At 55.4% G+C, this 11,292-nt stretch overlaps 1 protein-coding gene across 2 annotated transcripts in view; it reads right to left on the bottom strand.

Moving 5' to 3' along the window:
• Positions 1 to 2,982: 2,982 nt before the first annotated feature.
• The window catches only part of LOC103585415 (flotillin-2), an 18,527-nt gene continuing 10,217 nt past the window's right edge, over positions 2,983 to 11,292 (bottom strand). The window contains exons 3-11 of one of the 2 annotated variants that reach the window (XM_008566362.1): positions 10,050 to 10,140; positions 7,225 to 7,348; positions 6,144 to 6,262; positions 5,925 to 6,038; positions 5,704 to 5,823; positions 5,400 to 5,614; positions 4,808 to 4,991; positions 4,334 to 4,483; positions 2,983 to 4,220 (exon numbers count right to left, since the gene is read on the bottom strand). In XM_008566362.1, coding sequence (XP_008564584.1) covers positions 4,182 to 4,220; positions 4,334 to 4,483; positions 4,808 to 4,991; positions 5,400 to 5,614; positions 5,704 to 5,823; positions 5,925 to 6,038; positions 6,144 to 6,262; positions 7,225 to 7,348; positions 10,050 to 10,140 — 1,156 coding nt within the window. In that variant the 3' untranslated portion in view covers positions 2,983 to 4,181. Of the gene's footprint in view, positions 4,221 to 4,333; positions 4,484 to 4,807; positions 4,992 to 5,399; positions 5,615 to 5,703; positions 5,824 to 5,924; positions 6,039 to 6,143; positions 6,263 to 7,224; positions 7,349 to 8,362; positions 8,454 to 10,049; positions 10,141 to 11,292 lie in introns of both variants that reach the window. The other variant, XM_008566361.1, reaches the window with a different exon arrangement.

Below are 11,292 nucleotides of genomic sequence, written 5' to 3'. Positions count from 1 at the left end.
AGCCAGTGAGCGAACCGGCCGTCTGTATGTGGGATCCGAACCCTCGGGCGGGAGCGCCGCCGCGCTTCCCAATCGGCGCACCTATCCAGTGCGCCACCGGGCCGGCCCCGTATTTCTAGACTTTCCATTCTATTCCATTTCTCCACTGTTTTCAGTACTATAACTTTAGGAGTTGCTATCTGATAGTCTCCAGTTTTGCTCTTTTTTTTCAAGTTTATCTTGCTTATTCTTGGTCCTTTGGCATTTCCCTATAACTTTCAGAATTAGTTTGTTTGTTTGTTTGTTTGTTTTTAAAAGATGACCGGTAAGGGGATCTTAACCCTTGACTTGGTGTTGTCAGCACCACGCTCAGCCAGTGAGCGAACCGGCCATCCCTATATGGGATCCGAACCCGGGGCCTTGGTGTTATCAGCACCGCACTCTCCCGAGTGAGCCACGGGCCGGCCCCCAGAATTAGTTTGTTAATTAAAAATCTCTTGAGTTGGATCCCCATGCTGGCCAACCACCAGAACGAAAACTAAAATACAAAACAAAAATATTTGGGGGTTTTGATCGGGATTGTATTGAACCTATATCTTTTTTTTTTGGCAGCTGGCTTGTACTGGGATCCAAACTCTGACCTTAGCTTTATAAGGCTGCAGTCTAACCAATTGAGCTAACCAGCCAGCCCCTGTATTGAACCCATAGATCAATTTGGGAGAATTGTTATCTTTTTTTTTTTTTTTTTTTTAAAAAGATGACCGGTAAGGGGATCTTAACCCTTGACTTGGTGTTATCAGCACCACGCTCACCCAGTGAGCAAACCGGCCATCCCTATATGGGATCCGAACCCGCGGCCTTGGTGTTGTCAGCACCGCACTCTCCCGAGTGAGCCACGGGGCTGGCCCGGAGAATTGTTATCTTTGTAATACTAAGTTTTCGAATTCACGGACAAGGCATACTGAAGGCATTCTTAATTTCTCTTTTTTTTCTCATATTCAATATGTCAGCAACTCCTGTTAGTTTAAAAACATATCCAGAATCTGAGTGCTTCTCACCACTCCCATTGGTCCAAGTCACCTTATTTCAGCTGTAACGGGCTGGCCAGTTAGCTCGGCCGGCCCTTATTTTTTATTTCTGATGGCTGGCTGGAATGGGGATCTGAACCCTTGATCTTGGTGTTATCAGCACCATGCTCTACTGCCTGAGATAACAGGCCATAAAGCTTAATGGTTTGAGATTTTCTATTAGATCTGTGATCCATCTCAAACCAGTTTTGGTGTATGGAGTGAAGTAGGAAATGTAATTCAATTTTTTTCTAATAAAGCCATTGTTCCAGCACCATTTGTTGAAAAGATTTTCCTTTCTCCCTTGAATTGTCTTGGTGCCTAGAATGATCTTTTTAAAAAATTTTCTCTTTAGAATGATCCTTTTAGATGTGTCAGATCACATCACTCCTCTTTCTTTTTTTTTTAATTGTCTTTTTTTGTGTCCGGCAACGGATCGCAACCCTCAGTGTCGCGCCCGTACCGGACCGGGACCGGCAACGGGATCGCAACCCTCAGTGTCGCGCCCGTACCGGACCGGGACCGGCAACGGGATCGCAACCCTCAGTGTCGCGCCCGTACCGGACCGGGACCGGCAACGGGATCGCAACCCTCAGTGTCGCGCCCGTACCGGACCGGGACCGGCAACGGGATCGCAACCCTCAGTGTCGCGCCCGTACCGGACCGGGACCGGCAACGGGATCGCAACCCTCAGTGTCGCGCCCGTACCGGACCGGGACCGGCAACGGGATCGCAACCCTCAGTGTCGCGCCCGTACCGGACCGGGACCGGCAACGGGATCGCAACCCTCAGTGTCGCGCCCGTACCGGACCGGGACCGGCAACGGGATCGCAACCCTCAGTGTTGCTCCCGCGCCTCGCTCAGCCAGTGAGCGGGAACCGGTCTGTATGTGGGATCCGAACCCTCGGCGGGAGCGCCACCACACTCCCAAGCGGCGCACTGTAGCAGTGCGCCACCGGGCTAGCCCACATCACTCCTCTTTCAAAGCTCTTAAGTGGCTTCCCATCTCAAAGGCCAAAATATGGCTTATTAAGGTTCTACATGATCTGGAAACAGGTTTCCATTTTTCTTTTTTGTTGGCCAGTACACAGATTGAACCCCCAGTGCCACACACTGACCAACTGAGCCAATCGGCCAGCTAACAGGTTTCCACCTCGACCTCATCTGCTGATACTCTCATTCACTGACCTGCTTGCTTCTGCACACACCTTGCTCTTCTTTCATCATGCCAGTTTGAAAGAAAGCTCTTCCTTCAGATTTCATCTGCATGGCTCATTCCCTTACTTTCTTCAGTGCTTCCTTCCTTGGATACTCTAAAATTTCAGCACCCTCCTAAACTTCCTATTCCATTCCCTGTTTTATTTTCCTCCTTACTACTTGCCATTATCTAACATACTCGTATATTTAATTTTTCTTATTTTGTTTCCACCTGAATGTAAGCTCTATAGGCTAGGCATTTATTTTGTTCACTGCAGTCTATGCAGCATCTAAGACAATGCCCGGCACATAGCAAGCATCTGATAAATTTGCAAAATCAATGAGTTTTGAGGCCCAGAAAAATGAAATTACTTGCTCATGATCTTACAGGTGATAAACAACAGCTGAAAATAAAACCCAAACAGCCTGACTTCAGAGTTCAAGCCAGAGAGGTGAATGCGCCACTACTGAGTAGGGCTCAGGACTGGCACAGAGGTGTAGTGAACCTCGTAGCCCCCTCCGCCTTCTGCCTGCAATGGAGCCAGGTCTCCCAGAGCTCAGGTGAGGCCTCAGCACCTTGGCCAATCCCTACCACACCCCAGGCTGCTATTAGGGCTAGGCCAGTGTGCTGATGCCCCCAGTGGCTAGCGCAGGGAAGGACAGGTTAAGAGCAGCCTTGTGGCTGAAGGGGTGTGCAGTTCTTGGTTCCCAGGCTCTCCCCTCACAGAAGACACAATGCTTGGGCTATGCATAAGAAATCTTTATTTTACCAGAAGGGACAGGCAGTGGGGCAAAGCAACAATCAAGCCCCAGACTAGACATGCAACATCCACATGCAGGAACAGGCTGGGGTAGGGCCAGGGGTGGGGGACTAGGACCATAGGAGACCCATAGCACCCCTGTCAGGATGCTTGGGCCCTGGGCTCTTTTGCCTCCATTAAAGCAAGGAGACATATGATTGGGCTGCTGCCCCGTGGCTGGAACCCTATCACTCTGGCCAGGAAGAAAGCACAAGGGGCATGGGGTCTGGCCAGTCCACAGCACTGGACTCCGTACAGAGTTGGCACAGCCTTGCTCACTGGAGGGGCCCAATACCCAGGACAGTGCAGCCCTAGCAGGAAGAGGATCTACACACTTTCCTGTACCCAACAGGGCTAGATGCTGATCCTAGAAAGGCTTAGCAGAGGTGGGACAAAGCCCCACTCGACCTAGCAGGGACATGCGCGTGAGGAGGATTTCCCTGAGCACAAGCAGGGGCCTCCTAAGGCAGTAGTAAACTGAGGGAGCCTCTATAGACAGAAGGCCTGCCTCTGTGCCCCTGGGGTAGGGAGGGAGGGGGAAAATATGAGAGCAGGCCTGGGCCTGGGGAGGAGGAAGTGAAGGGCAATGGCCCAGGGCCCTGCAGTCCATGGCAATCCAGGCCTACTGCGGGGAGTGGGTGAGGGGCTGGAAAGACCAGGCCAGGGAGGGGAGAGTGACCGTCCTACCCAGAACCCCTGCCCCCATGCTGAGCTCTGGCCAGGGCCATAGGGAGGACTGACAGATGCACGGAGAACTTCAAGGCACCAGGATTCCGAGGAGCAGCAAGGCCACCCCCCACAGACAGTGGTTATAATAAACATCTTCAGCTTAAACTACATGATGTGTGTAGGGGTGGGGGTGGCGAGAGAAAAAGACAGACAAAGGCAGAGAGATGAGGGTTGAAGACACAAACCAGATGAATGTGGCAGTGAAAGTGAGGTTGTGAGGGGAGGAAGAGGAGGAGACAGAGACAGGAGAGAAAGGAAGACAGCCAAAGATGGCTTGAACACGCAGCACTTCTGGTCCCTACAAAATAAGGCACCAGAGTCAATAACGTTCCTGTCGTCCCTGTTGTATTAAAACGGGTGCTGGAGGGTGGGGCAGGTGGCTGCTGAAGGGTGTGGGCCTGCGGGAGCCTCACACCTGTGCACCAGTGGCCTTCTTGATCAGGGGTATCTGCAAGGACAGGAGATGCCATGAGGCCTTGGCTCCAGGACCCAGGACTGCTCCATCTGGGCCAGTCCAATGGGCTGGCCAAGCACCCCCACTGGAGCTGACTAGGTACACACCTTAGATAGGTCCACGCCTGTGAGGGCATGCACAGAGGCAGGCAGCTCGGCCAGCAGTCGGTTTACTTCTGATGTCACCTTGTTGTTGTCCCCACTGAGGACCACAATCTCATCAACTTTGGTCAGTGGGGCAGCGACTTTGGCAGCAATCTAGGAGGTGGGGTGAGAGGAGAGCATGGTTGGCTCTGACTCTGTCCACCTGTCCTGTCCAGCATCTCTCCCTCCCTTCTCCAACTCACCCAAACCCCAAAGCAGCCTGGGCAGCCCTTATTCACAAGCCATGGTAGGTGAGGCCCAGAGGGCCAGGGCTGGCCTAGGCCTGTTACAGGGCTCCTGCCCCCTGTGGAGTACTTGCACCATTTAATCCTAGCTGGCCTGTGCTTCTGACAAGGCCTAGAGAAGTTCTGGCACTTGCCCAGCTAGTCAAGAAAGGAGACTTGAATCCTGGGTCCCAACTTGGGGTGGAAGCCTCACCTGGGGCAGGGCCTCCAGCACCAAGGCCATCTTGGCTGCGTCTCCGTATTTCTGGTAGGCCTCAGCCTTGAGCTTCATCCGCTCAGCCTCTGCCTTGCCCATCGCCTCGATGACTGCCGCCTCAGCCTCCCCAAGTTTGCGGATCTTCTCAGCCTCTGCCTGTGCCAAGAGGACCTGCTTCACCCTAGGGAAGCCCAGACCAGGCAGGATCAGTGAGAGGTGCCACGGTCCCCTCAAGCCTTGCCTGGGGGCCAGCAAACTCTCAAGCCCTCTGCTCTGGTGGCTGTCAGGGGTGGGAGAAATTTGAAGGAGGGTACCCTGGTCTTTTGGTGCTGACCAGGGAGAGGCCACCAGCTCCCAGCTGCAGGTGGGAGAGGGAACTGACCAAGATGTCCTCTGTGCCAAACACTATACCAGGCACTGGAGCCTCCTTTGTCTGATTTAGTCTTCCTAACAACAGTCCTGTGGGGGAGGTGGGAGTGGGCAGACACAGGGAGAAGTGGCTTCCAAGCTACGGTCAGTAGATGGGGGCAGTGTACCAATGGCAGGGGAGCCCCACTGAGCCCCAACCCAGCCCCAGGGTGGCTCTCACTTTTCACCCTCCGCGATCTGCTGTATGCGGTGGGCCTCGGCCTCGGCGGGGCGGCGCACTGTGGCGATGAGCTCTTTGTCCGTGCGCAGGATCTCCTGCGCCTCCACTGCAATCTGCTTCTTGCGCTGTACAACCTCAATCTCAATCTCTTCCTGCCGGATCTTTTGCTGCTCACGGGCCCCTTGCAGCTCATAGGCCAACTGAGCCTCAGCTGTCTGTGGTAGGAGGGTGGTCAGCATGTCAGAGGCTTGCCACCAAGTCTTGAGCCCTGAGCCCCAACCTGGGATGTCCTACAGCTTCTCACCTTGATGTTGACCTCCTCACTGAAGGCTGATTTTTGCAGCTCGAAAGCTCGCTTCGAGTCGGCGATCTTGGTGTCTGCCATGAACTTCACGTCCAGCATCTCCTTCTTGCACTCGGCTTCCTGGGAGCAGGAGGGGCAGGTGCTGAGGGTCCCCTGAGGGACCATGGTCCCATCACCCCTGAGCTCCCTGTCCCTGGGGGTGGAAAGGAAATCCCATGTACCCGGATGCCTGCGTCCCGCTCGGCCTCGGCCACGCCAATGTCGGCATCTCTCTGCACCACGGCAGTCTGCGTCTTGCCCAGGGAGCTCAGATAGTCCACTTTGTCATACACATCCTGGGGAGGGAAGAGAGAGTTATCCCAGAGAGCAGCCACAGCCCCTCCTGCCAAGTCCCCATCTCACAGAATGCTAGGCGATACAGCCTTCCCATCACACCGCACCTTGATGGTGAAGCTGAGGATCTCAATGCCCATGCGGCCAACATCAGGGGCTGCCACCTCCCGCACCAGCTTGGCAAATTGGTCCCGGTCCTGATAAATCTGCTCCACAGTCAGGGTCCCTGGAGGCAGAGGGATCATGGGCTGGCTCCCCAGTGGCCCAGCCAGCTGGGGAAGGAGGACACATGCAAGTAGAGGTCTGGGTGCATGCAGTCTGAGCTGGGTCTTCCTGGAGCTTCTTCTCAACACCACTTAACACTTAGCCTCCTTCTGCAGAGTCCAGGCTGGACGAGGAAAAGTGTCCCAAGCAGTGCAAGGTACCTAAGCAGACTGACAACCCTCCCCCCCACTGCCAATGTCCTCTCCTTCACTCAAGTCTCCTTAAGTTTTTTTTTTTTTTCCTTTTTGTCTTTTTTCACGTCCGGCAATGGATCGCAACCCTCAGTGTCGCGCCCGTACCGGACCAGGACCGGCAACGGGATTGCAACCCTCGGTGCTGCGCCCGCACCTCGCTCAGCCAGTGAGCGGCCGGTCTGTATGTGGGATCCGAACCCTCGGCAGGAGCGCCGCCGCGCTTCCCAAGCAGTGCACTGTAGCAGTGCGCCACTGGGCTGGCCCAAGTCTCCTTAAGTTTTGTAATACTCCAGGAGAAATGTTTCAGCTTGAAACCTCTGTGAGACAGGCCTTTGCCCTTTATTATTATTATTTTTTGTCTTTTTTTGTCTTTTTTCGTGACCAGCAACGGATCGCAACCCTCAGTGTCGCGCCCGTACCGGACCAGGACCGGCAACGGGATTGCAACCCTCGGTGCTGCGCCCGCACCTCGCTCAGCCAGTGAGCGGCCGGTCTGTATGTGGGATCCGAACCCTCGGCAGGAGCGCCGCCGCGCTTCCCAAGCAGTGCACTGTAGCAGTGCGCCACTGGGCTGGCCCAAGTCTCCTTAAGTTTTGTAATACTCCAGGAGAAATGTTTCAGCTTGAAACCTCTGTGAGACAGGCCTTTGCCCAAGCCCCAGCCCTATACCCCTCCCTGGTCCTGGCTTGGGGACCCTATGAGGCTCTTTGAAGGCTGGACAGGGCCTCACCGAGAATGGAGCGCAGATGCCCCTCCAGGGTCTGCAGGACGACGTTCTTGATGTCCTGAACATTCTTGCCCAGGAACTGCTCGCAGGCCACAGCCAGGAGCTCCTTCTCCGTCATGATCTTCACCTGCCAGTGGTCACAGAGGGGCCTGAGCCAGGCTGAAGGGAAGCAGATGGAGGCCCCAGACCCCAAAGTGTGGAGGGTGATAGCTGAGCCCCTCCCCTCCTTTTTCAGATCTGGAGGCCCTGGGGGCTAGGACGGGGGACTGGAGTCAGTCTGAGGCCTCTACTGGGGAAACAGCAGCACAAGGAATTCTCTTCACACTGAGAAACTTCGCCTTCACTGGCAGCCCTGGGCCCTGACAAGGCCTCTCTTCTGGGCCTTTGGGGATCATCTCCCCACCCTGTAGCCCACTGTTCCCTCACTAGCCAATCCCTCCCTTGCAGGCTCCCCACACATGGGAGACCCTCAGGCTGAGGAGCAGAGAGTACGAAAAGGCGAGTGAGCAATAGGGACACAGACAGACAGACTAGGAAAGAGCCTAGACAGGATAGGAGACAGGTCCAGGGGGATGCAACTGCAGGTGCCTTTCCTTTGAGGTAAAAAGCCAAGCCCCTCACCAGAGGCCTATAACATGGCTGAACCTCGCTGCCCTGTGAAGTCGACAGGTGGATTAGGGCAGGAAGTCCCTCACCCAAGCCCCTAGCTGGGAATAAAACGCAGCCTCCAACTTCCAGAGCCCAGAGCTCCTCTGCCTCACCTGGTCTCTCCCCCTGGGCCCCACTCCCTCTATCCCCTCCCCAGGGAACAGGGAAGGCCTGGATTCTGGGGCTTGGCATTTCCAACACCTGCAAAGAATGGGGGTGGGGTTAGTGAGACAGGAGCCCTTGCATTTGTTCTGTGCCTCGAGGGCCGCTGAGGAGAGAAGGCGTGTCTGTTAGTCTTGCTGGGTGGCCAATGGGGCCAAGCGAGTATGTTACAGTGGCGATGACCCTCTCTCCTCTCTCAGGAGGGGAGGGCTAAGGCAGGGGCACTGGAGAGAGATTGTTACTGGCTGCCGTCCTCTCCTCCTCCCCCCAAATCCCAGCATGGGAACGAGGCAGCTCAACGGACATGCGTGGGGCTGCTGAGTTACTATACCTGGGCGACACCCGTCACAGTTAAAGCTACCCCCTCGGCCGTCTCTACGTCCTCGCAGCGGGGCTGCAACGTCATAATCTCTAGGGAAATCCTGCCAAGAAACGCAAAACAGGGGCATAGGTCTGGGGGCCCAGGGCCTGGGGATGTGGGGGAAGAGTCCAACACCTCACTGCTCCAGCTGGGATGGGCCAAAGGTCCTGGTGAGGAGGAGGCTGGGAAGGACTCTCCAAGGGGCTGTACCTGGGAGTGTGTGAGGAGGAGCTGGGTGGGAGGGCAGGGCCAGGTGGGTGCAGGTCGTTCTGGTGGAAGGAGTGTAAGTGGGCTACGCGTGTGCACACATGCCCTCTGCTCAAGTCAGCCTGGTGTGAATTGTGAGGAAAAGGAATTAGAAAAGGAGTGGCTGTGGGTGGTCCGAGCTGGCAGGGTGGAAAGAACAGAGGTGTAGCTGCATGTGTATGTCCTAGGATGGCAAATAAGTGCTGATACTCCAGGCTGCACCATGTAGGCTGTACATGGATGCCATCTGAACACCCCTCAGGGACCGTCGGCCATTCCCTGGGTCTACTCAGCACTCCAGATGCCCCAGGAGGCTGCCTAGAAAGCTCTGCCTGGTAGCCTGGCATGCTGGGAGTATGCTCACTGCTGGGCCAAGACGGAAGGGATCCTGAACCTGCCCCTTGCCAGGGAAGCCCAGCCTGGTCCCTCCACCTGGCAAGCTATGACTGGAAGCCCACTCTCTGGTATAAGGCCCAGGTGGGCCACACAGAGAGTGTGGGCTGGGGTCACATCAGAGCCTCCTGGCCAAGCAGTGTGAACCCTAGAAAGAGTTGTTCTGCCTAGACAATCTGACTCCTCAAGGGTTCACAATTACCCAGCTTAAAAGGGACCTGCACATTTGCAGATGTTTCAAGTTTAGTAGTGGGTTTGGAGGCGGAAGGGGCTGCTTCAAATGGGGTGTTGAGGGAGGCCTGTATCCTACCCATTCCAATTAAGGTGCTCTGAGCTGTTTCTGAGGCCTCTGCACTGAAGCCTGCCCTCCCGTGGCTATAAGGGCTGACGAGATGGGGACATGCCTTTTCCCGATGAGAGACAGCAGGATGGGGAGGAAGGGAGTGGCGGTGTGGGATTTTTGCCTGATAATGCTAAAGGGCAATTAAATGCAGAGGGAGGGTGATGGGGAAGATGCTGTTTCGCCTCTTCCTGCCTGGGGACCCACTGGCACACAGGCTCTAAGGGGCAGGGGCTTTTGGATGCTCACTGCTGCCTTCCCAGTGCTTAAAACTGAGAAGGTGCTCAACAGAGAGCCAGCGAGTGAAGCAATGCAGATGGGAACCTGCACATTATAGAGAAAGCACTTGGAGTTGCTCAACATCCCACCCCAAGAATAGATTTCACCAGCTATGGCTGCCAAGTAATGAAGACTTGGCACCCAAGGATCTCCACTGGCACACTTGGGTAGAGCTTCCAGAATCCCTTGCTCTTTCCCCACTTACAACCCCAGCAGACAAGGGCAAGGGACCTGGGGACCCAAAGGGATCCATCCTAGCACCCAGAAAAGCAGAGGTGGGAACAGAGGGGAGGGAGGCGCACTCTCCGGAGGGGACTCCAGCCGGCTCCTGCCTGCCAGGCCCCGCAGGGCAGGAAGAGAGAAGGTTAGACACAGAGGAGGAAGCAGGTGGGTTATTACCTGTGCAACCCCTGTAACGAATAGCGGGACCCCCTCCGACGTCTCAATATTCTCACAGCGACACAGGATGGTCATAACCTCCAGAGACAGTCTGAGGAGCAGCCAGGGGGTAGGGAGAGGTAGGGACAGGAAGGGGTAGGAGGGGACACAGCAAACACACACAGTGGTTACCAGACAAGCACGGATGCCTGATGCCTGGGGGCAGGGTGGGGGTGCTCTCAATACTTACACCCCCGACTGCCAGTTCAGCCTAGGGCTGCAGGGGAGCAGAGGCACCCCCTTGCTGGCCTAAGGCCTCTGGGTCTCTAGTCCCCATACCCTTCCAATGAGGAGCCGCTGTGCTGGGGGAGATACTTGCTAATGCCCTGGGCTTGGGGTTAGAGGTCAGGAGGCCTGTGCACAGGGCACCCAGGTTGTCCACCACTCACTTCCCCAGGAGATTCCTGTCATGATCTGAGATATTCAGCCTTAGCTTCCCCATCCTAACAGAGGCAAAATCAGTGTTTCCAGAATTTGGGAGGGGGAGGCACTCTGGGGATTAATGAACCAGAGCAAATAACAAATCCCACTCGGGTCACAGAGCCTCAGGGTTTGTGCTACATATCACTAAGAAGGACAGAAAAGCCCAAAGACCATTCTGGATTTTCTGATTTGTGGGTTGGGGGTGGGGTCAAGGAAGGCTGGGGGAGAAAGTGTGCTCCTGCTAGAATATGCACAGAGATAACCTGGAGATGATGGAGTAATTCACTTTGGAATTTCCAAAGTTGGGCACGGAGAGAGAAGACAGTATGGAAAGAAAACAAGGGGCCTCAAAGCTACTGGGCAGCGCGTGTATGCGTGTCTAGGCAGAGGCCAGGCTGTGGATAGTGTGGAGGGTTTCCTTAAACCAGAGTAAGGGAGGGAGGATGGAGGCTGAGGCTGAAGACGCAGAAGCAGGCGGGCTAGGGGGATGAAGGGCAGTAGGCAGTGTGGCACCCCTACCTCAGCTCTCGGAGGGGCTGCTCTCACAGTGCCAGCCTCGGGGGCTCCAGCCATGCTGACATGCAAAGAGTGCCTTCATTTGAGCCCCTAACACTAGCACCCTTGGGCCTGAGAGGACTTTTGACCTGGCTCAGATAGGAACCCACTGAGCTCTCTTCTGGGGAAAGAGAGAGGGAAATAGAGAGGGAGGGAGGGAGGGAGGGAGGGAAGGAGGGAAGGAAGGAAGGAGGGAGAGAGGAAGAGGGAGGGGGATGGAGGAAGG

Source organism: Galeopterus variegatus, unplaced genomic scaffold, assembly GCF_000696425.1.
Source record: "Galeopterus variegatus unplaced genomic scaffold, G_variegatus-3.0.2 Scaffold236, whole genome shotgun sequence".
NCBI lineage: Eukaryota > Metazoa > Chordata > Mammalia > Dermoptera > Cynocephalidae > Galeopterus > Galeopterus variegatus.
Note: the sequence above shows the minus strand (reverse complement) of the source record. Positions and strands in the feature narration are given on the sequence as shown.